Source organism: Eublepharis macularius, chromosome 12, assembly GCF_028583425.1.
Source record: "Eublepharis macularius isolate TG4126 chromosome 12, MPM_Emac_v1.0, whole genome shotgun sequence".
NCBI classification, from domain to species: Eukaryota; Metazoa; Chordata; class Lepidosauria; order Squamata; family Eublepharidae; genus Eublepharis; species Eublepharis macularius.
In genome coordinates, this window is record NC_072801.1 from 60505296 (window position 1) to 60531021 (window position 25726).

The following is a 25726-nucleotide window of genomic DNA, read 5'->3' on the forward strand; positions in this document are numbered from 1 at the left end:
CTTTGTCTCACCAAAAGACAATGGGTTATGAGGCTGAATTTATCATTTCCAGCGTCAAAACATCAGATGCAGGGATCTACCAGTGTTTATACTGCTTCAGAGCTGGCTCTGAACCTATGTGTTCAGATAAGAGTGATGAGGCATACATCAACATAACAGGTGAGAATTAGACTCAGTCCTTATATCCTATTTTTATGAATGATGTTGAAGCAGCTTATGCATTTTTCACATCTTTAAACCAAATCAAAAAGTTACCTGGGCCAAAACATATTGCCTGACTATGTTTGTTTGTTGGGCTCATTGCCCTGAGTGCTGGTGTTTCATCATGAGAGGTAATGATGAGGAGATGGGGTCCTGGTGTGGGTAGTCTGAGGACTCAACCAGGCCAATGATATCAGCATTCAAATCTCCCTCTGTCTTTGATTTTAGTTAGAGGAGGTTGGAGGAGATTTGGATTGAAGTTCAAGTGCTGAGTCAGGGTTGGTTTTTGCTATTTCCCCTGCACTGCTTCCGGAGAGTAACTGGCCACCCTGATCTGCCAGAACTCCTGGTAAGAAAAAAAATGAAAAGCACAGGCTGCTGGGAGACGAAGGGTTAACTCCCCTTGCCCAAGCACTGCAGCCGCGATTGGAATCAAAACTCCGCACTGATGCTTTTAACAAAAATCAGCAACACTGGGAGATCCCATCAAGGGCCCCTCACATCTCATCTAATTGATCTGTGAGTCTGAATGATTTACCTATCAGAGTTTGGAGAAGGTGACTTCACCCCAGTTAAGGGAAGGAGGCAGAAGTGAGAGGAATTACTCAACAAGCCAAATTCATGCCTCCACCCCAAAAAAACCTGTTTCAGGCATGGTTGTGAAGTCAAAAGCCTCTTCTCCATTCACATCACAGTAGCCATCCAAGGCCGTTTCCAGGGCCGTCGTCACATGGGCTTTTTTTTAGCACTAAAATGGCGCTATTTCCTGGCAAACACCCACCTTATTCCAACACTGTCGCGATTTTCTCTCTTCTGCTTTGTGCTTGATAGTCGCGCTATTTTGTGCCTCAGTGTGAATGCCTCACATCGATGTATTTCACCTCGCAACGTCCTATGCCCTCCCTTCAATCCCAGAATCCATTTCTTCCTGCGACTCCCCTTTTTTATTTTATTATGTCCTTATAACGCCATAACGACATAACACAATGCAAACTTTCTGCTGAAGTAAAAATGACTCAATCGCCATGGCAGAGTCTTCAGCGATGGGGATCACGTCAGACAGGGAGTTTTCTGCGGGCAAAGGGCTATTTATATAATTTCAAAGTTGGAAAAACAAAAGGGTCGTAATGTTTTGCTCTAACGGAATGTTTATATGCTGTTATTCCGTTATAGCGGAATTAAACGCCAGAATAATTTTTTTAAAAAGGGGGAGGAGCTGCTTCTGCGCGGTTAGAGAGAACAGAACAGAGTGCTTCGGTGTGGACAGCTGGTGGCGCGAAGAGCCATTAGGTGACCCAAAGAAACGTTACTGTGCCGATAACAGGTAGGACACTATATGCTGTAAATTTAACGGAAGAGATGCCCGTGTGACAACGGCCCAGATGGCTTACCTTCACCCGGGATGTTGCGCCTCATTGCGGGGAAAATGCGAAATATCGCATTTCCTCGCGCGAGTTTTGTGCTACGTCGCGCAAAACTCGCGCGAGGAGAGACTTCCGGTTTGGGATTCATGGAGGTCTAACGCAGCTCCACTTGCGGAGCTGACCGGACTGCCGTTTTAACCGGCCGGTGGGGTGAAAATAGCCCGCGGCCGACTGCTCTCAGGCGGGGAGCAGGCAAAGAACGCTCAAGACCCTAGGGTGAGCTAGATCTCGGACGAGGGGGGGCTCTACACAACGGGTCCCCTCCCGATCCTTGAGGTCCCACCTTGTGACGGGTCGGCTATAATCTCTGCGGCAGTTTTGGGGCCAATTCGGCTGGCATAAGACCTACATACCCAAGCTTCGATTGGGGGAAGAAGCTGAGAGGAGAACTTAAAATCGAAACAGCGATTACAACCCGAGAAAAGTGAAGAGAAGGTAAAGATCACTATCTTCCGATACGGGACAGATTGATAAAAACAGAGAAGGAAAAAAGTAGATTTTTAAACTGCAACAGACTAGTGAAAAGGAGGGGAAGACTCGGCAGGAATTGTATTTGAAAAGAGACTAAGCTTAAAGAAGTTATTAAAGAAATTGGACTATTGTTTTGAATACCTGTGGCTTTGGAGCTGTGAGAAAAAGACACCATCGCGAGATCTGCTGTGGGAAGACGGGAGACAGGAAGTGCGTAATAACAATAGAGTGGCTGGAGAGAAGCGGCCCTTGCTGGAGGGCAGGAAGTAGGGAATCGCCATTTTTGAAAGGGGAAGGGTCGCGGCTTCAGCGGAAGAGGAAGTAGGCCATCTTGGATTACAAAATCATAGAGAAACCATAGAGAAAAGACGCCCGACATTTTGGACTCTTTAAAATTTAATTTTTAAAAGAAGATTGGGACATTTAAAACAGAAAAACGTTAAATTTTACGCCACGGAGTTAAGGAAGAGAGCGGATTCGTGGGAGCGAGCTAAAGCAAGCCCCACGATGTCAAAAAAAGAGTGGCAATCGGCAATAGAAAACCTGGATAAAAACTTGGATAAAAAACTTTTAGATATGATTAAAGAACTTAAGGACACGAAATTGGAGCTGATAAAAGAGGTCAAAGAGGTTACACAGACAGTAAAATCGGAGCTGTCAGAAGTGAAAAAAGGCATGGAAACAATACGAAGTGAATTACAAGGAACGCAGCAGAGAGTTAAAACAGTAGAAGACGCGATGGAGAATTTAGCAGACACGCAACAAACAGAGATGAGATTGGTGAAGGGGAGAATGTCAGTTGCAGAAACTAAATATATGGAGAAGCAGCTACGTTTTCGCGGCTTGCCAGAAGTGGAAGGGAAGTCAGCGCAAGAACAGATGACTGAGGTGTTGGCTGAATACCTGGGGAAAGAGGAGGAGGAAGTTGTGGCTATCCTAGATGTGGCATACCGTGTGAATTCGAGAATTGCAACCCAGAGGAAATTACCAAGAGATGTGATTGTGCAGTTTACAACACGAAATATGAAAGAGAGGATTGTGACAAAACAGTTTCAAGATCCATTGGAGATTGATGGCAAGACGATTATTATAATGAAGGAATTGCCCAGATCAGTGTTATTGGACCGGAAAAAATATAAAGTGCTAATTCAGACTTTGAAGGACATGAAAATCAGGTATAGATGGGAGTTACCCGAAGGAGTGTCCTTTGAGTTTGGAGGGGCAAAAAAACGCATCAGATCTGAGCGAGAGATGGAGCGATTTATTAAGGACAATGAAAAAGACTTACCATCAAGACTATGAATATGAATATGAATATGGAGTGTAAAGTATTATCTTGGAATGTAAATGGACTAAACTCACCGAATAAGAGGAAAAATATTTTTCACTGGCTACTAAAACAAAAATGTGATATTGTTTGTTTGCAAGAGACCCATATTAGAAAACAGGATGTAAAATATTTAAAATCTGGAAAATTGGGCAAAGAATTTGCAGCGGCCTCCAACAAGAAAAAAAGAGGAGTGGTGTTGTACATAAAAGAGGAGCTACAGCCAAAACTTGTTATGAGAGATGTGGAAGCTAGATTTGTAGCAGTGGAATGCATTTGGAATTTAAAGAGAGTGTTGGTAGTCGGACTTTATGCACCTAATGGTGCAAAAGAAAGCTTCTTTGAGGATTTAAGGAAGCATTTAGACGATCTTACATATGACCAGATAATTCTTGCTGGAGACTTCAATGGAGTGACAGACTTGGAACTAGACAAAAAGACTACAACGGCACAAAAGAAAAGAGGACTATTGCCAAAGCTTTTCTTTGACTTGATTCAACAAGAGACTCTCGAAGATGTATGGAGGAGAGAATATCCTAAAAGTAGACAGTTTACTTTCTATTCTGCAAGGCATTTTACATTATCAAGAATTGATATGATCTGGGCCTCAAAAGACTTAGCGTTATGGACTAAGGAGGTAGAAATAATGCCGATGGTAGGCTCAGATCACAACCCAATTATGTGGAAATTTGGAAAAAGGAGAAAAAGGAAAGCATGGAGAATAAATGAGGACTTGTTACAGGAAAGAGAGAATATGGAAATATTGAGAAGAGAGACAAAGTTTTTTATACAATGTAACGTGAATAAAGAAGTACCAACCAATAAAGTTTGGGATGCTTACAAGGCGGTTGTAAGGGGCATACTAATGGACTTAAATGGTAGAGCAAGAAAGAAGAAAGAGGAGAAAAGACAAGAGATTGAGGAGAAAATAAAAGCCAAAGAAATACAGCTAAAAAAGAGACCAGGGAAAAAGAAGGTATACCAGGAAATTAAAATACTTCAAGAACAGTTAACAGCAATGAGCAATAAAGAATTGGAGTGGAATCTTAAAAGACTGAATCAAAAAGTGTTTGAGGGTGCTAATAAACCTGGAAAGTACCTGGCATGGCAATTGAAGAAGAAAAGGGAAAAGAAAATAATAAACAAAATTTGTGAAGACAACAAAACGTATTTGGAGCAGACTACCATTAGTAGAGCCTTTTATAAATTCTACGCTAAGCTGTACAATAAAAAAGAAGTAAACAAAGAATCAATAGCGTTATATTTGGAGAAAACCAAACTTCCAGAAATCTCGGAAGCTTGGAGAAATAAGTTGAACAGCGAAGTAACTGACGAGGAAATAAGTAAGGCAATACAATCTGCAAATCTAGGAAAGGCGCCAGGGCCAGATGGACTTACGGCTAAATTTTATAAGACAATGGCTAATGAACTGGCACCATTCCTAAAAGAGGTGATGAATGGGGTTTTAAGGGATCAAAGGATTCCAGACACTTGGAGTGAAGCGAACATATCATTGATCCCAAAAGAGGGCCAAGACCTGACTAATGTGAAAAATTATAGACCTATATCGCTACTCAATAATGACTATAAAATTTTTGCGAAGATATTGGCGGAGAGATTGAAGGGGTGGCTCTCGGAAGTCATAGAGGAGGAACAAGCAGGCTTTTTGCCAGACAGACAAATAAGAGACAATTTAAGGACAGTGATTAATGCTATTGAATATTATGACAAGCGTTGTGACAAAGAGGTTGGTTTCTTCTTTGTAGACGCTGAAAAAGCGTTTGACAATCTAAACTGGGATTTTATGTTTGCCACTATGGAAAAGCTACAACTGGGAGAAAGATTCATCAGAGCAATTAAGGAAATTTACAGAGACCAGACTGCAGCAATCGTGGTGAATGATGAATTGACCAAGAAATTGACGATAAGTAAAGGAACAAGACAAGGTTGCCCGTTATCTCCATTGTTGTTCATTCTAGTATTGGAGATTCTGATGATACAAATACGTCAAGATGAGGAAATTCGTGGAATAAAAATAAAGGACTATTCATATAAGGTCAGAGCATTTGCGGATGACATAATGTTAATTGTAGAGGACCCATTGGAGAACATGCCAAGAGTGATAGATAAGATCAAGGAGTTTGGAGACTTGGCAGGTTTCTTCATTAACAAAAAGAAGTCAAAGATACTATGCAAAAACATGACTAAGCAGAAACAACAATTGTTAATGGAAACAACGGATTGTGAAGTAACAAGTAAAGTGAAATATTTGGGAGTCGAATTAACTGCAAAGAACATAGATCTATTCAAAAACAATTATGAAAAACTATGGACTCAGATAGAGAGAGACTTGATTAAATGGAATAGACTGAATTTGTCATGGTTGGGCAGGATTGCAGCAGTTAAGATGAATGTGTTACCAAGAGTAATGTTTTTGCTACAGACAATACCAATCATCAGAGACTCTAAACAATTTGAAAAATGGCAGAGGAAAATATCAGATTTTGTTTGGGCAGGCAAGAAGCCTCGAGTGAAAGTGAAAGTTTTACAAGATGCAAAGGAAAGAGGCGGAATGCAACTGCCCAATCTGAGACTTTATCATGATGCAATCTGCCTAGTTTGGTTGAAAGAATGGATGACATTAAAGAACAAGAAACTACTAGCCCTAGAGGGATATAAAAAAATATTTGGATGGCACGCATACTTATGGCATGACAAAGTAAAGGTCAACTCGATGTTCCTGCATCACTTTGTTCGGAGAAGTCTATACATAATCTGGAAGAAGTACAGAATTTATTTACAAGAAGGAACTCCTTTGTGGGTGGTTCCGTATGAGGTGATAGACCCGAGAGCTGTTGATAATAAACAACAATGTTTAACGTACAAAGAAATCACTAAAACTGAAGCATCTAAACTCAGAATAAAGACACAAGAGGAACTATCACCTAATTACGACTGGTTCCAGTATAGACAGATCAGAGACTTATATAATTCGGACTCTGTAAAGGGAGGCATACGAATAGAGAATTCGGAACTAGAGCAGACCCTTCTTAAAGAAGATAAGAAAAGAATATCCAAGGTATACCAAGTACTGTTGAAATGGTATACCGAGGATGAGATAGTTAAAATACAAATGGTGAAATGGGCTATAAACTTTAATAAAGAAATAACAATGGAGGCATGGGAATACTTGTGGAAAACTACAATGAAGACAACGACATGTACTAATATCAAAGAGAACATCTACAAAATGATCTATCGTTGGTACATGACACCAAAGAAGATTGCGCTAGGGAATTTGAATACATCTAATAAATGCTGGAAATGTAAGAAGCATGAGGGCTCCCTCTATCATATGTGGTGGTCGTGTGAGGTAGCTAGGCAGTACTGGGGGGAAATAATAAGAGAAATGAGTGAAATTTTACAATTTCAAATCAATAAGAACCCAGAACTCCTGCTACTGAACTTGGGAATGGAGGGAATTCCAGCCCAATACAGGACGTTGATATTTTATATGACAGCAGCAGCTAGACTTCTGTATGCGCAAAAATGGAAAGTACAAGAAGTGCCAACTATTGAAGATTGGATTTACAAATTGCTGTATATGGCTGAAATGGATAAGATGACAAGAAAGCTGAGAGATCTGGACTCAGGGCAGTTCAACACAGACTGGGAGAAGCTGAAACAATACCTGGAGAAGAAATGGGAGGTGGGAGGAAAACTGTGGCAGTTTGAGAACTACTGAAGCACTGAAGTAGAGGGGGGAGACTTTACCGGGGGGAGAAGAGATAAATGTGAATTAATAAGCAGTCAAATTAATAGATTGATATATATATAGATATATATAGGTTAATAAACAGAATATAGAGAAAATAATTAACTATAAGGATTAAATATAAGGATTGATTAACTAACAATATTTTCTTTTTTTTTGGTAAGTTTTGTACCAAACTGAATGTCTGAAGATATAGACGGGTCAAATTGATTGACTACGTGATGAGAGATATATAGAATTATTATTACAAAAAGATAGAATGAGTAATATATAGAGAATAAGTCAAATTGTTTGATATAAATGAATGTATGATCTATATGGTTTATGATATATAGAAATATTTGAAATTGAAAAATGGGATAAATTGTTTATCTAAGATGGAAACAAAGACTTACAGTTTGGGCATACAATGTTAAAAATAGTTAAGGATGTACTGCTTAGAATAATGGAGAATATATATCTGTTTTAGATAGAGGAAGCTAATAAAAATAAGGGAAAGGGGACAAAGGGTGGGAAAGCTGTTGGAAGTCAACAAAAAGGGGGGGAAAGGGAGGGGGTTAGAGATGAAAAAATTGGGGAAAATTGAATGTAAATGTAAAAATAATGTTCTAACCCAATAAAAAATTTTTCAAAAAAAAAAACAAAACTCACGCGAGGAAACGCGATATTTCGCATTTTCCCCGCAACGAGGTGCGACGTCCCGGGTGAAGGTAAGCCATCTGGAAACGGCCCAAATTAGGAATTGTGCACAAGCAGGAACTGAGGGGAACCTGCAACTCATGCTTGACTCTTACACAGGATTCAGAGTAGGAGCCTCAAACCCAACCTGTGTATTCTGTTATGTGTGGATCAGATCTTGAAAAAGAAGAGAGGGACAGAGATACCTGTGAGTAGACTGAAGGTGGAGCAACTGGCCTCTTGGGGAATCTCAAGAATATCCCAGGAAACGTGGTTTTACCCTAATATCACAGTTTGAGATTGGTAAAATAGTGTTGGGGAAAATCTGAAAGACCCTTCTCTGCATGCATCACAGTCCTGGTCTTAATCTGGTGCTGCACAGGCAAGAATTGAGGAGAACCCCCTACTCCCGTGTGATGGTTACTGGGTACAAAACCGAGTGTTCTTTGGATACCTGATATGGGGTAGCATACCTGCTGCTGAGTGCCTGCTTAGCACCACAGGCTCTGCTAGTATGTTTGTTAATAAAATAAATATTAAAAAGACTGGCTATATCTCTTGTGCTGTCTCTCATCCAAAGAGAAACTACACCCAGAGCCATACCTGAGTGTGAAAAGAGGATTGATCTCACTTCCTAGGTCACCCCAACATCATTAGAAACATTTGCAAGTGAGGCATTCCAGTTTAAAAGGTTATTTTGTGGTTGTGTTCAGCAGGATGCATGAGTTGAATCATGATGAGCTCTGTGGCCTCCTGGGTTTCACGGCATATTTCTAACCCTTAGATCCCAGGATCCTCAAACCGTCCATCAAGGTGAAACCGAGGCACTTGAATGCTGTGCACTCAAACGTCACTCTTGAATGCCAGAGCCGGGGAGATGATCTGAATTTCTTCCTCCGTAAGGCAAAGACCGGAGAAGTAGCACAGGTCATAGCACCAGCTGCAGCCAAAGCCAACTTTCGTTTCCTTCAGGTGAGGATGGAGGATGCTGGAAGCTACATCTGCCAGTATCACCACAAAGGCACCCCGTTTGTCTGGTCAGAGCCAAGTGATCCCGTGGAGCTCATTCTGAAAGGTAAGGCAGTGCATGGCATCCCCTCCCCTCTTTCCCAGCGTGCATAAATAGAGCAGCAACTTCCAATGATTTTGGTAACCTGCACAAAACATCTTCTCTAGGCCCCCAGGAGAGGGAGCTCTTTGTTGAGAATGGCAGAGTGGTGATCAGAAACCACAAGAAAATGGCCAAATCCACATTCACCCATTACCTGCATGTTTATCGGATATCTTCCGTTTGCCTCCAATCCGCGATTTTTTCCTCTTCGTTCACATTCCTGCTTCCAATCCGTCTTTCTCGCGCGTCCCTCCGGTCACACGGCCGCTCGAAAACCGCTTTTTTGGGCGGGACCTTTTTTCCCGCCCATTTTTTTTTATTTTTTTGAACGCACATTTTTTTGAACGCACTTTTCCGTTATTTCGAACTTGCCTTATAAAGAAACATCATTGAAGATAATGATGCCTCTCTTTCCCCCACTGACAGCACTGATGGCTCCCTCCCGTTTCTTTTTTGGAAATTTAGAAGCATGTGGGAAGCTTTCGTGGGCATTTCCTATGCAGGACAGTTCAGTGCCTGAATTTTACTGAAGTTTCACTTCCTTGGAGTGTCATTATTTCGATATTTCGTAATTTCGATATTACAGTAATATAAAATTAAAAAAATAAAAAACAGTTAAAAAGGAAGTTTCGCGAGTCCGTTCTGAGGATGGATTCACCCCAAAATGATTTTTCAAACTACCAGATTTGATTCAGAAACAGCATGATCAATAAATCCAATGCTATGAAGTCAAAAACAGTCTTTTGCATACTACGGAGCTCTTGCAAGTTGAATCAGCCAATAGGAACTCTCGGAACGGCCGGAGAGACAGGAAGGGGGGAGGTTTTTAAAAAAACCGTGTAAATTGCGCATTGGCCCGTTCACGGCCACCGTGAAACTCCCGTTGAAAACCTGTGACCACATATTCGGGAGAAATGCGAATGAAATGCGTCTGTTTAATGTGGTAATGTGACCGGCACTCGAGATTGCGTGGGGAATGCGGGGAACATGCGACTTAGAATGAGTAATGTGGATTTGCCCAATGCCTGAGGAAAGCAGGATGGAGAATAACAAAGAAAACTCCCACTGAGGGTGATGGCCTGATCCAGTCTAGCTGGTGGAGAATGAGAGCTAAAACCGAAGCAAAGATTTGAGTTGTTGAGTCTGGCATGCGAGAACTACTCCAAAACAGGGAATGGATCTTTAAACATTGCACACAGCCAACTGTTTCCCCATTACATTCCTTAGGTGATCATAATGACACGATGCTGACATTATCACAGTTTTTTAAAAAGATCGCGTTTTGTGATCCAGACAAACACAGTATTAAAGCCCTTCCCTGAGAAGAAACTGATTAGCAATACATTCAAGTACTCCAGGCCGTAGGAATCAGGAAGTAACTAATTAAGCACTACTGAGAATTGGAGGGGGGGGGTGTTGCCTGTGTTGCTTCAAAGCAGCTTCCAGTTTTCTCGGGTGCTTAAGTAGCTACTTCCTGTTTGCTCAGGGAGACTTGAATCGTGTATTCCTAACTGGTTCCTTCTCTTTGGGGCAGTGTTAGGTGGGTGAGGCTTTAATTACTGGATTTCTCTTGGTCGCAAAGTGCGGTCATTAATTTTACACTCTTTCATGATAGTAATATTATAATTGTGTGATGATGGTAAAACTATGAACAGCCCCAGGTTGGAGAAACCTATTAAACTATCAACAGTCCAAGGTGTTATTCAAGCCTCTGTCTTCCCTGTCCAGGTAAAGGAGAGGTGGGGCACCTGTTAGCAACCTGCAGAATTGTTCAGGAAATAAGCCTAGAGGGAGAATTGTAGGGAGAAGCAGGAATTTGTTGAATAGGGCCTACTCAAGTAAACATTATAGTAGGATTTTGCCCTTGGTGTTAGGCAGTGCCAAATTGTTATGGAGCAGAATATTAAGATCTCTGTGGAGTCTCTATTAAAATTCTGCTTGGAGTAAGCTTGCCAGGTCCCCCTGGCAACCAATAGGGGGGGATGACCATGGGGGCCAAAGGACAGGACTTACTTGCTGCAGTCCGCTATAGCTGGTGACGTAATAATGTTGCTGGAAATGTAATGATGTCACTTTTGGAAGTGATGCTATCATATTGTCATCCCGCCAGAACAGCTCTGGTATTTGGGCAAAAACTGTAGAGTTTTTGTCCAAATACCAGGGCTTCACCTGGCAACATGATGACATCACTTCCAGGCATACAGGAAGTGACATCAGTGTATCAGTGACATCATTAGGTTGCCAGAGAACGTACCCTGCAGCTGGAAAGTACCTTCAATTCCCGCCATTTTGTCCCCTGCTGCCCATCTGAGAGGTGGAGGGGGCATGGGCTGGGGGTGGGGAGTCCCCAAAGAGTGCTGGCAATCCTTACTTGCAAGTTGATTCAGAAAGAATTCACAGCATGGAAACAACAGACCACTAACAATTTTCCTGGTGCCTGTCAACTGTTTTTAGAAAGTGGGAAGGCAGGTGGGGCTGCCCATCAGGTCTTTGGATTGACCCCTGTGTAAATTAAAATAATATTGTTTTGATAGCAGTTGCCACTACAGTATTGATTTTATTCTCTCTTTTCCAGTGTATTTGTAAAATTTACTGCTCTTGTTCCCTGACTTTGGCTTCCTATTTGTGTGTGTGTGATTGGCTCTGCTGCCCACAGTGGCCATTTTCTGGCCCACCTCCCTTGGTAGCCATTTTGTGGTTGCTCCCACCATCCTGTGCCAGAGTTCTACAGGCTCAAAAAGGTTTGGGACCCCTGAATTAAATTTTCTCCATCTGACCACTAGAGGGCAAAGCATAACAGAGAAATCCATCTGTCCATGGTGATAAATCCAGGAGTGGAATAACCAGGATTTTCTGCAGCCTGGAAAAGTAAACAATCTCACTATGACATCCCCAAATTCTGCAGTCATATAAATGGAACTTGGCAACATAAATAGATATATATTTGTTTACTAAGCATAATGTACTCTGTAGCTGTTAGTAATGGAGAGGGGTGTAGAGAGAATTAGGACACTGGACCGCTGGAAATGTGGTTCAGCCTTTATACCCTCCGTTTGGTTTCTCAGATATAACTTTATGTTGTCCACAGGTTCAGTCCCATCTTTGCAGTTTTAAAGTCTAGAAACAGCCTTTCAAAATTAAAAAAAAACCAGGACTCTCAGGATTCCAGTTCTATTATGCACTGTCCTACACTACACTATTGCAGAAAACATCCAGTCCTGGAGATGATGTACATACAGCAATCTACTGAGGAGTAAATAAATCTACCGAAGCTGTGAAAATCAGCACACTCCATAGTTTATATTCAAGAATTATATTTGAGAAATTCAAGAATTGTGAATTTGTGATTCCATGCTTCACTGTTTTTTTCCTCCTTAAATCTAGATCCCAGTTTGGTCCAACCCTCCATCACAATGAGACCGAAGGGTCCGCATAATGTAGGCATGAATGTCACCATTGAGTGCAAAGGGCCCGAGATCGGCTTGACTTTCTCCTTGCACAGATCACAGAACCTCGAAGCACTACAGGTGATGAAGCCTGAGGGTGACACAGCAGCCTTCTCTCTAAATGCAGAGAAACTGAAGGATGCAGGGTATTATACTTGCCAGTATTACCACAGAGGAAATCGCTTTCTTTCTTCAGAGCCTAGTGATCCTGTACAAGTTATTGTGAGTGGTAAGAAGCCTGGTTAAGCATTTTCCCCTTTTCCTTTTCCCCCCTCCTCCCTGTGCATGAGGCAGAAGCTTCTGGGACTGTGGATGCTCACTCCAAGCACCCTCAAGGGGGTGTACAGCTATGCTGCTGGGAAAACAAAGATTCCCTAAAGCTGTTATGATGCAGCACTGCTTTAAGCTTTGTGACAGTAACAAAGAAATCGTGGGAGGGGCTGCAGCTCAGCGGCTCAGCACAAGCTTTCCATGAAGGATCACAGTTAGTGGGGCTGTAAACACCCCCTCTTGAACTTTGGAGTGACACTGTTAGACAACAGTCAACGTTGAGCTAGAAGGAACAATGTGACTCAGTATAAGGCTCTGGTACTCACTCTGTGGCTCGCAGAGAGCCACGTTTGCAATTACCTTAAATGGAAAGAGTCGTATTTACTTCCGTCCCTGGCTTGAGGCCTGCAACTCAGGAAGGCTCGAAGCTTACCTCTTCCTCTGGCAGTAGGTGTTTTTATGTGGGAATCGAATTGTAAAAAGGGGGGAAACACCTCTAAATGACATTTCTAGGTGGGAACCACCTGCTGACTGTAAGCCCCACTGGGCAAGGGCCTTGCCCACTTTCCAGGAACATGGAGCAGGTGCCACACTGGGGAATTGTGGTCAGAAGTGCCACGGGTGGGTCCAGAGCCACTGAGAGAGTATCACAAGTCTAAGGCAAGCGAAGATCAAGAGTCCCCTTCATACACATACTGTAGCAGAATAGGCACTAATCATGCATTAAGAGTTCCTACATGGAGTTGGTTAGGTTGCATTTTGCTAGCCCTCTTGACATCCGGGAGAAAGGCAAGATATAAATAAAATAAATAGGATGTGTGTGAATGTGGCAACCACATGGGTGGGGGCCTATCACATGCTCTTTCCTCACTGATTGTTTCCCCAACCCCTCCCTTCAGACAGCATGCCGATCAGACAGGAAAGGCCCTTTTAATGGTCCTTCCTCATGTTGTTTCTTATTTAGTTAGACTCCCCAGTGGGACCAGACCACAGGGATTCGGCTCCCATACCTGTGTTTGTGTACCTATGGAAAAGTTGTATGTGGAATAAGGCACCATGTCAAAAAGGAGGGATTGGGTGAGAAGTGGCAGCAAAGACATTTAGAGATGGTTATGGGGAAGGTAGTTGGAAAGAAGGGTCATCTGGGGTTGGTGTGGAAAGCATTGACTGGGGTAGAAATGCAAAGTTAGCTGTGCTCCAACTGACGATCTTTATGATCTTACATATATGTCTAAGATAAACCCCACGATCATCATATGGGTAAATGTTGTGGTGGGTGCCTCTCCTCCTTGTCCTCTTCTTTTGCATTTCTTCTTCTTTCTTCTTCCTTTGCCTTTCTTCTTCTTTGCTGTCAAAATGGCAACCCTGTATGGTTCTCAATGCAAGTTTTGCCATTGCATATCTCTGCATAGAAACCCTGGTTTTCCTTGGGGCTCCCATCCAAGTGTTAACCAGGGCTAAACCAAATATAATGCCAATCCTACTATCAAGGGATTATACAACCCAGCCTCCTCAGGGAGGGAGGGAGAGAGCAGGCTTCCTTCAGCCAGCCTCACCTATCCTTATCCATGGCTGGGGGCGGGGCTTGTGGGCCAGACAGTCTGTTTCACTCCCCTCCATGTAGGACACCATTGGCAGTCACCTACTGCCTACTAGGATGGACTGCCCCTGATTCTAATAAATAAATATTGTCATGGAAGTTCATCTGTGTCAAAAATGGATTCCGGCACAAATTTCAAGGGGTACTAAGCAAGGATGCCCCTTGTCTCCAGCTTTATTTGCATTCGCAATTGAACCCTTAACAATAATGATCAGAGAAAATGACAGTATCGCAGGTATTAAAATTAGGGCAGAAGATTACAAAGTTAGTCTCTTTGTGGACGATATGATTCTGTACATCACGGACCCTCATAGTTCATTACATCACTTGCAAAAAGTTTTAACAGAATTTGGCTCGATCTCATGTCTATAAATCAATCCTTTAAAATCTTGGATTTTGCCTCTTAATGTCACAAAGCAAAAACTGGAAGAAATCAAACATTATTTTCACTTTCAGTGGTCAGATAAAGACTTACCCTATTTAGGGATTACAATCCCAATGGATAATAAAAACACTACAAACAAATCATTTGAAATTAATGTCACAAATCAAGAACTCTATAAACAATTGGAATAAGCTTAAATCTCACGTGGTTTGACCGATTCCATTTGATTGTCATTTATTCTACCTAAATTGATATTTATTTTCAGAGCCATCCCTATCACAGTCCCTAAGAATTTACTCAAACAATGGCAAAACATGTTAAATGCTTTTCTGCGGCACAACAAAAAACCCAGAATCGCGTTTAAAATTTTAAAATTAAAGAGATCTCATGGCGGGTTCAATTACCCTGATATAACATTCTATCACACAGCGATACGGCTTTTGAATTTTCTCCAATTACAACTAATGACAGCAGATTGGATTGTAATACTGCAATTGATGACAACCAGATACAGCATACTGGAATTAAGCTGGACTACACCCAGCTCTAGGCCTCCTGAAATAAAAAACCTTATGATCCTAGATGCAATACTGACTGTATGGGATCAATATAAGAATAAACTTGTACCAACTATATCTGGATTTCCCCCTTTTGTCTCCCAGCAATGGCTATCTCCTGAATTAAAACAACAATTCAATAAAAATTGTGAAAACTCTGAACACATCAGAATAAAAGATTTAGTGTCAGACAAAGGGCTACTTAAGAAGGCAGACATAGAACAGAAAGTACAAAAATTGATACCTCGGTTTATGTATCTACAAATCCAAACCATAATCCAACAACTAAATGTAAAAAAATTAATGCAACTATCCAAAACAGAATTTGAAAACCTGATGGATACTACCAAATTTACTAGGAAGGGTATGATAGCTAAGATAAACAAAATCCTTTTATCAAGCAACAAAGCTGAAGAATTTAGCTATCAGACAAAATGGCAAGTAGATTGCAATAAAGAAATGTCATTAGATGACTGGAAAAGAATACATTTTAAAGCACATATAATTCTAGAGCAATAGTTACTAAGCTTCAAACCTACAAAATCTTAAATAGGTAGCACTTAACGCCAAAGGAAATATCATTAATATCCTCATCCGTGTCAGCATTGTGTTGGAAAGGCTGTAAAGTTGAAGGCACATACGCGCATTGCTGGTGGAAATGTCCACAGATCGAAAAATTCTGGAAAGACCTCTATTAAAGATATTACCGGATACAACGTTCCTATGCTACCAGAAATTCTCTTTCTAAATCTATGGGAAAATACTTCAATCCCCTTGATTTGAAGAGACCTTATTAACACACTCTTAATTGCGGCTAAAAGTGCAATCGCAACCAAATGGAAAAATAAATTGGTACCAACATTAGATCTCTGGATGACGAAAATCTGGAATCATTTAATTATGGAAAAAATCAATGACCGGCTCTTTCAGCTGGATCGCTATCCTCAGGACACAGGCTTCGGGGAGAAATGGCTCCCATTTTATGAATATATTGAGAACAATAGCTTATATCCTACCTCCACCCATTTTTACTCATTACTGTTTTAATTACTGGAATTAAGGAATTGTTATGTTGCTGTTATTGTTACAGAAATTAAGAAACCATTCTGTAAACTTTTCTTTCTACTTGAGACTGCTTATCTATGGTATTTTGTATTTAACTGTTTTATTGTTATTATATTTCTCTGATAATTAAAAAAATGGATTCCGGCACAAAGAGCAAGGAGTAGTGGTCTCATTTTACTCTTTGGTCAAGTGACTCTCCCCTCGCTTACTTTTACAGGCACTTCATTGCTGGAAGGACAGACATCACCGGAGAACATCGCCCGTCTTGCAGTAGCTGGCTTTGTCTTGCTTGCCTTGGGGCTGATTGTGGCCGAGGCAGTGTGCAGCTGGAGGAGGGGGCAACTTTAAGTCACTCTGGCTGGCCTTGGTCCATCACCCCAAATCCTGCCTGCCTTCCAGACAATGCAAATGGAGTTTCCAGAATGAGCTTCTTCTGCCTGAAAGAGCCAGTTCTTCTCTGTTCATTCATTCCAGCCCCCACTGTTATTCCATGGTAGCATCAAGGAATGTTTGGATGGACAGAAATGGCCTCCTTCTGTGCAGATGGGCTACCAATTCTTGCAGTTCGTCACATGGAAGGATCTTGACCAATCAAAGTTGTCCCAGTTGTTCCTGTTGGCCAAATTGCCTTCTTCTGAAACCGGATGTGACCTCTAATCTCTTCTCGTCCTTCATCTTGTCGTGCCCTGAATGTGAGTGTGCCAGACCGGGACTTGCTGGAGCTCCCATGAGGAACCGATCCTACACAAAGATCTTTGGACTAGCTCCCAAATGTCACCTATCACCTTGGGTTGTGCTGGTTCTCTCCCAGACACCATGGTATCAGATTGTTAGGGCATCGATATCAATTTTTTCCCCAGTTTTTTTTATTAAGCTTTATAACATACAACAAATAGAAATCAACAATGGACATCAACTGTAACACAACAATAGTTTACGAGTTTTGAAGAATATGAACATTACAATAACTTTAAAACAAAGCATACATAATACTACCAAATATCAGAAAACTGAGTCAACGTCTGAGCAATTCTTATTTTTGGATGTAAATCATGCATGTCTATAAATTCAAGAAAAGGGAACCATATCAGCATCAAATTTAAACGACAGTTCACCAGCACTGACACTAACAAAGGCAACAGCGAAACCCCCACTTGGTTGCTGTGCAGGAATATCCCATCCTATGAAACGCATCTTCAGTAAGAAAGTCTGTTCTGTAATTCAGGTTGGAAAAGAGTTTCAGGCGGATAGCTGAGTTAGTCTGTAGTAGCATGAAAAAAAATTCTTGCCCAATAACAAAATCTTCCAATGTATTGAGTAAAAAGCTTGCTTCGTCAGACTTTTTTTTAATCTGATGAAATGAGCTTTGACTCATGAAGGCCCATAACCTGGAAATGTTTATTGGTCATTAATGTGCTATTGGACTCACATTTTGTTCAACTGGGAAAGGCGGCAAGAACTCTGGTGATGCCGGCAACCCCAGACTACGCAAAGTGGGTAAAAAGACACGGGGAGGGGAGCATTGAAACTATTTTTTTTTCCAGAAAATGAAATAAACATGAATTTGAGAGGTTTCAATAAATACTGGGTGTATCTAACTATTATAAAGCAGTTTTCAGTCCACAGATGCTGAACATACCAGGACTGTAAATGTGCACAAACCTTTACAAAATGCATTCACAAATTGCAAGCCCTGCCCTTGAAACTCCACCCCTTTTTACATTCAAAGCCAGATCAAAAATATTCTGAGCTTATGCATTCTCATGCTGCTTTCCTCACTCCTGTCCCTCATATTTTAAATGCTTAAAAAAGTTTAAGAGAGGGTTTTTAATCCAGCTTCCGGAAGGGGAGTTACTGGTTTCTCTTTCTAGTATTGCCCTGCCCATTTTGACTGCCAGCTCAATATTCATTGGGTCTAGATCTCTAACACTTTGACATGGATGTCCCCAACTGTTTGCCCAAACGCATTAGCAATGGGTGATGGTGGCCACAGTTTACTAAAGTGTACTTGATTGTCTTGATCTTGCTGCTTTACGGACCTGCGGAAGCTGCATGGCTGGTTTCTAATACTTTGTAAACCGCTCTGAATGGATGTTAAGTCATCCTGAAAGGCGATATACAAATCGAATGTTGTTGTTGTTGTTATGTTCCATCCTTCCTCATTTTGCCTCCCTGCCTGACTTCCAAAGCAGAGCATATCTACGTTCACTATTGTGCACTGGATTTTCCCATTTTCTGAGCACCATCTGGGAACTACTGACTGATCCAGTCCGTTCTGGACACGCAGAGACAAAAGCGACACACACACTTTACAGTAGCTGATGAATGATGTGTGACTCTGCGGCTTGCCTTGTCCAAGTAAGCCCGTAAATTTTAAGTGTATGTCAGTAGCAACTATTCCAGCCCCCTGCCTTGCTGAATGCTATATGGAAATATTTCCTGTTCACTTTTAATTGAAAGCAAATCATCAAGCAGATAAAGTCAGAACTTGACCCAAAAGTGGCAACTAAAACAATGCAAGTTAGAATATCAATTGCATTTTTTTGCAAAGATCTCAGCAGGCTTTTTGAATTTCACTAGGAAAAGAATGATGCTCGTAAATGACTGCTGCATATGCTTGAAATCCACGCCCCCCCCCCCCTCATACATACATCTCTTTGGCAGCTATGTCAATCTTTCTGACATAGCCATGAGATAAACCCGGAGGCTACAGAAGACAGTGGCCCTTAAGAACCAGTTTCTATCCAGCAACAAAAGAGAGTCAGGGCAGGAAGAGGCCGTGTCGTGGCAGGGCTGGATTTTAGCTATGAAGGGAGCTGGATCAAGGTAAGATGCATTACTAGGATGCGAAACAGAACTGAAGTGAAAACATAAGTATTAACATGACATGTTAAATGATGCAAAAATTTCATAGTAGGTACCTACTTAAAACAGGCAGCATGAGCTATACACAATAGTATAGTGCACAGTCCTAAGGCTTTACCCGAGTAGCTTCCTAAAACATTCTGTATGGTACAACCCTATTACCTGCGTGGAAAGGCTCTCTTGAATAATTCAGTTTTGGATAGGTTGGAGAAGACTAGGAGAGTGGAAGCCTTGATATCCTTATCAGGGAGGGAGGTCTTTCCACAAAGCAGGGACCACAACAGAGAATGTATGTGTACGGTCAGCTGTTGACCTTGCCCATTTGCAGGATGGCACCTGCAGAAGGCCCTGCGGAGGGCCAAGCTACAAGTGACGAATGACGCTTGAACAACAATTGAACAAACTCACATGTAGTCCTCCCTGTTCACCATGTGATCAAGTGGAGCGCAAGTGGAGCACAAGTGAACAGGGAGGACTACATGTGAGGGTCGCACTACAAGTGACGAATGACACTTGCCTGGCAGGTGAACAGACTCACGTGTATTCCTCCCTGTTCACTTGCCATTCACTTGCGCTCCATTTGATCAAGTGGAGCGCAAGTGGAGGGCAAGTAAACATGGAGGAATACACGTGAGTCTGTTCACCTGCCAGGCAAGTGTCATTCATCACTTGTAGCTTGGTCCTCAGATAAGCAGTCCTATTGTGGCAGACCATATACACTGAAAAACACATGGGAGAAGGGATTGCTCCTTATGGAATCACACAGGATATGTCCTCCACAGATAATTCGTCTCCAGTTTCAACCCTTTGAGTCTGATCCATGAGGACAAGTTTAATGCACATCCCCTAAGACCAACTTCTGCTTCAAAGTGCCTCAACATGAAGACATGGTCCACTGTATCAAAGGCTGCAGATAAATCCAATAGGAGTACAAAGTATTAAAGAGGCATGAACTTTGTCTACCTGCAGATGAAGGTCACTAGCAGGGCTGTCTCTGTCCCATATCCCAGCCTGAAACCAATTCAAGAAGATCTGGAGTTGGTCTGCTACTGCTTTCTCAGTCACTCCACCTAGAAACAGCAGATTAGAGACTGGGTGATACTTGGCCACATCATGCTTCTCTAGGGATTTTTTTTAAATGGTGGACAAATGAGCACCTCTTTGGGTGACTGAGGGAAGGTCGCCTAAGTTACTTATTGTTTTATGATATAAAGGGCTCATTGGTGTGGTCCTTACAAGATTTCAGCAGCCAGGTTGGGTAAGAATCCAGTGCACAAACAGTGGCCTTCACAGATCCAAGGATCTTGTCAACATGCATCACAGAAACTGGGTCAAAGTAGTCTATAAGTTGACCAAGTGGTGTATTAGGCAAGAAAGCCACTGATGATGAAAAGGAAGAAAATAACAATGGTCTTTGCCACAAAACTGTTAATAGCTCGAGAGTCAAACTGGGGTTTAGATCATAGAGGACAGCTGCGTTCTTGGAGGAAGGGTGGGATAAAAAGATAATAAAGAAATGTAGCTAGTTATGGAAGCTGTTTGCAATCAGGTTTCTTATGACAGCCACACACACAAGTGCTATATAGAGCTAGTTTCTTAAAACAAACAAACAAACATGAGACTTGTAGAATTTTCTTCCTGCAAAATAACAGACAAGCAATATTGCAGGGCTGTGTGCAGGGCACACCCACTGGAAACATTAATTTAAAAACCCTAAAAGTCTGCCAAGGGACTGAGCCACGTAGAAAGTGTCTCTGGTTTGTAAAGATGTCATAACCAATAGCCAGTAGGTGCCCAAAATGATCATGTGACCACATTCCAATGTGACATCAGAGTTAGAATGTTGGACCAGGAAGACTGGAGATCAAATCCCTACTGGCCATACCTACCTGATAGGATAGTTGTGATGACTGGCGGGGGCGGGGGGGGGGGGGAGGCCTGTGGCTCAGTGGTAAAAATGTAAGAACTGATTCCAGGATTAGCAACGTAGGAAGTCTGCACTTCCCAAATTATCCCACAGCCAGGTCTGGGGCAATGTGATATTCCTTACAACAGAAACTTGACAACTTAGAGGAAATGAATTGGGCAAAAGGAATTTAAGCAGGAGAGAGGCCATTGGTGGGTTGTAACATCCCTTTCCCTGCAGAAAATTGTTTCAGAGAATTGCAGACATAGGAGATTGAGGTGGGATGCCTTCTAAGGTTGCCATCCTTAGGGGGGCGGGGTTGGAGATCTTCTGGAATTACAGCTAATCTCCAGACAACACAGACCGAGACCAATCCCCCTGGAGAAAGTGGCAGTTTTTATGGTATTATACCACGCTAAGGTCCCACTCCCTCCCCAAACCCCACCCTCCCCAGACTCCACTCCAAAATTTCCTGGAATGTTCCCCAACCCAGAGTTGGCAACTCTACCCCCCATAGTTTAATTCTCGAGTCTAGGATGTTGCTCTCCCGTTTACCTTCATGAAGAACACAGTGCTCGGAAGCAAGTTTGTAAAGTTGCTTTACCGGTCCCCGCCCAATAAAGAAAGAGATGGTTTTATTTGCTGCGACGGATACACCCACTAGGGGGAGCTGTCAGCCTGACAAGTAGGCTAAGCCAGAGCGCGTTGGAAAGCAGGGCGATGTCGCGGAAGCTCGCTAGATGGCGCTGCGCCTTTCCCCACCTCCCCCCTCTCCTACCCCCCATTTCCCCCCCATCCACTCCCCCCCCCCAATATCCCGCGCGGATCAGCCCTGATGCTCTCGCTGCCTCCCTGCACGCCACTCCCCGCCATCCATCCCCGTGCCAGCATGGCTGGTCGGCGTCCCGAGCGGTGAGCGGCGCGGGGAGGAATCCGGGTGCCCCGGGCAGGAGTGATGGGGTCCCCCCAGGGCTACCGGGCATCGTGGTGGACCTTCCTGCTGCACCAGGCGCCGCACATCAACTTCCAATTCGAGGCAGTCGGGAGCGAATTTGCCCCGGAGGACTGGGGGTACCAGCAGGTGAGCGCCCAGCCCGAAGCGGGCGCGGGGTTGGGTGGAAGAGGGGACGAGGCGGGGATCTGGCGGAGACGGGGAAGTAATTGGGAAGAGGCGAGGGAGAGGGAGGAGATCGGGTGGTGGAGGGATGGCAGGGTGGACGGAGCGGTACAGGGAAGAGAGGGAAGAGGAAAGGAAGAGTCTGGCCGGACAAACATCTGGATGGAGGATGGCGCACGGGCAGGGAGAGATTTGGGGCGGACGGCTGGAGAAGGGATCCGCCGGGAGAGGAGAACAGATGGAACAGCAACCGGAGCGAGGGGGCAAGAGAGGGCAAGAAGCAAGGAAAGGGTGGTCCCGGGAGCGGCGGATCTGGAGAGAGGGAGGCAGGTGGAGGGTGCCAGGAACGAGGGAGAGAGGGAGGCGCCTCAGACGTGCAGCAGAAGCTAAAAGAGAGGGAGGGGAAAGACCACAAGAGATACCTGGAGGAGGAGGGAGGCAGGGGAGGAGGGAGGGAGAGGAGGGAAGGATGAGTAGGTGGGTGGGTGGGTGGCTGGTGGGAACACAACCTGACAGGGAAAGATGGAGGTCTAGGTGGCGAGACGGATGGGAATGGATGGTGAGGAAGGCAGAAGAAGAGGAGGGGGAGAGGGAGGGAGGGGAAACCTGTGGCATCGCTGCACCTGAGAAGCTCGGGCTTGGAAGTCAGGGAGTCTAAAGAGCCAGGGGTGTGGAGACATGGCTGTTAAAGGGTTCTGATTCTGACACCCTTCTTGTATTTGGTGACGATTGACTTTCTTTTGTATTTTATTTACTTCATTTATACCCTGCCTTTCTTCCCAATGGGGGACCAAAGAGGCTTCCATCACTCTTCTCTCCTCCATTTTATCCTCACAACAACCCTTTGAGGTAGGTTAGGCTGAGAGAGTGTGACCGGCACAGTTTGAAGCATATCCATGCAGTGGCCCATGTAGGAGTTTTCTTCTGCAGGCAAGCGGGAATAGCTGAGAGCGCTTGTGTAGAGAAACGTATCGTGTGAATGTGACACGGCTAACTCTGATTCCTGTGACCACAGAAATGCCAGCTTCAGTTACGATTGGCTGATTCTCATGTTACATCTCTCTGCACCTGTGTAGCTAAAGTTGTGTTGTGTGAACCAGGTTTATGACTTCCTAAAGGCTTATCTGGGCATCTTCGTATATAATCTCATTTATCTATACCCCAAACCTGAGTGCTACATATCACAAGCTCTGGTGCTTTAATTTCAGCACAAATCTGAGCAACCTCCTTTGAATTTAGGTAGAATTGGGAAGGAAATTGTGTGAATGAAAAGAAAGACAAACATTTTACTTCAAAAGAAGAACAGGTTTATTCTTAACCAAAGCAACAAAGGGTATTTGTTTGAAATGTTTGAAATAGAGAATCTTGGCATAAACTGTAAGCATGTGTGAAATATGGTTTCCCGATAGTCCTCTATCTACTTAGTTTGTCAAATGCTAATCTGTGGAACTGACCATCACAAGATTTGGACAATTGAGAAATTTAGTGTACAATATTGGATGAATAGAAGGATCTCTAAGGAAATATCACTGATTTGGGGAAGGGGGTATGTAGGAGAGATGTACCCTCCTAGCTTGTGAAATATCTAATTATTTGAGGGTAGATATTCATGAAATTTCATTATCCTAACCATCCTCTCCAGGGGTCTTCAGAAAAAGCAGTTAAACCCAGTGGTCTAGCTAACCCAGCATTGTTTCTCTACTGATGAGTTTTAACATGGTTTAAGCCAATCAAGAAGCATGTGGGGTAAAGACACATCTTGTTGATTCCCAGATCCATTATTTGAAGATTTTTAGATCCGTCTTGGCCCTTCTTTCGGCAGTCATCCCCATCAGCCGCTGACGTTTCTGCCCCTTGTGAATTCATTCAAGCCCTCCCCCACCTTGTTTTGGCTCTGAGTTATGCGCTCAGCATGTTCGCAATATCCCACAGCAATTAGCTTTGCTGCCCAATTGGCGCAAGAGCCAAATACTTTGTTAGATGGGCCATGGGAGGCGGTGACACAGTGGCAGTGATGTATTCTGGCATTCACTGATACACGGGCTTTGTGTAGCCCCCCTCCCCCACCAGTGTGAAAGTCCTAGAAACCACCTGTAGCTTGGGTTAAATTTATCCTGTTGGGAGTCTGGCTAGAAGTGCGGCATTAGATGAACACGATGGAAGCTATGCAGAAGGTTTTCCATCTGTTTCTTAACCGAAGTATACATCTAGGGGTCGAAAAACTCATTGATACCTTGAAAAGAGCACATGGGGGAAAGAAATGCCACCCTGTAGTCACAGCACAGCGAACGCCTTTAAATAGTGAGTGCCGTGAGCAATCTGGGTAGGGAAAGAAGGTTCTCCAGTGGAGTTCCAGAACCAATTGTGATCTTTTTTTGGGCAGGGAGGAGCAGAATGTCTTCACATTGTTAAGAACAAGGTGGTTTGAAGTATTAGAATTCTGGATTGAACCACTTCATACTACAGTTGTTGTTGGTTCATATTTTGAATGCTGTGCAGTGGAGCACTCCCTACACCGGGCATTTGGGGGGGGTTGTGGGCATGGTGCCCTCCAGTGCACCCCCACTGAACATGCTGCCCTCCTGTGCATATACATTTGCATACATGAATGCACACATGTCCAAGAGGAAAGAATAAACCGTGACCATTTTGATGCTCTTTTATGCCCTGTCAACAGAAGGAAAGGGTCGCAGAGGTTTTTGTAACGAGCTCCTGTTTTTGGTGGAAGTTGATTGGACATCCTTTGTTGGTTAACAGTCTAGGCCAGGCAATGGGCCCCACTATGCCAGCCAAGGATCTTCTCCCTGCTTCATGTAGTACTTCAAGTATAATGCTCAAATCTCTCAAGTCTGGGTTTTGTTGTCTTGTGTTTTGGCATCGTGTTTATAAATAGGTTTTCTCACACACCCCAAACATGCAATCAATATTTCCATAACTCCTGTCAGAGGATAAGGGCTGCTAGATGAACATAAGAAGAAGAGCTCTGCTGGATCAGGCCACCAGCTGCCTGCCCAGTCCAGCATCCTGTTCCACGCAGTGGCGAACCAGTTGAGCTGGAGGGCCAACAAACAGGACATACCGGCCAACTCTTCTCCTGGCGCTGCTCCCTCACACTGGTGGGAGGAGGTTTCCTGCTTCGGACTATGGAGGTTCCCTTCATTCACCCTGGTAGATGCTCCACTAGCTTCCCACTTTGGAACCAAGACAAAAGACGCTGATTAAGTACGCTCATGTCATATCGACTTAGCTCAATGCAATTACAGAATCTGGGATTTTTGGTCACACCAAATGTCGGGCACCCTCCTCCTCTTGGCAGAGGCTTGGTCTCGAGACAGTGGCAGGGAGAGGGGCTCTCTGGGCTCCTGCTTCTTCTCCTGAGCTTTTTTTGCAGCTCTTTTTTTTTTACATCCTTCTTTCTGAACATCCTTTTAAAGATGTGGATACAAGAATTGGGCAGGATATAAATAATTTCTCTTTCAGATAACTCTTTCTCCCAGCCCATCTCCGCAGCTCCTGATGCTTCCTTGC

The 25726-nt window shown here is 43.3% G+C and overlaps 2 protein-coding genes across 2 annotated transcripts in view; both read left to right on the forward strand.

The window, feature by feature from the left end:
• Positions 1-20: 20 nt before the first annotated feature.
• On the forward strand, positions 21-17203 carry LOC129339523 (T-cell-interacting, activating receptor on myeloid cells protein 1-like). Its single transcript, XM_054994105.1, has 4 exons — positions 21-159; positions 8661-8951; positions 12372-12662; positions 16528-17203. The coding sequence occupies exons 1-4, from the start codon at positions 21-23 to the stop codon at positions 16656-16658; spliced, it is 852 nt and encodes a 283-aa protein (XP_054850080.1). The 3' UTR covers positions 16659-17203.
• Positions 17204-22036: 4833 nt separating this feature from the next.
• The window catches only part of TTYH1 (tweety family member 1), a 66580-nt gene continuing 62890 nt past the window's right edge, over positions 22037-25726 (forward strand). Inside the window, exon 1 of the mRNA XM_054995506.1 lies at positions 22037-22162. Within this exon, the coding sequence (XP_054851481.1) occupies positions 22037-22162 (126 nt within the window). The remainder of the gene's footprint in view (positions 22163-25726) is intronic.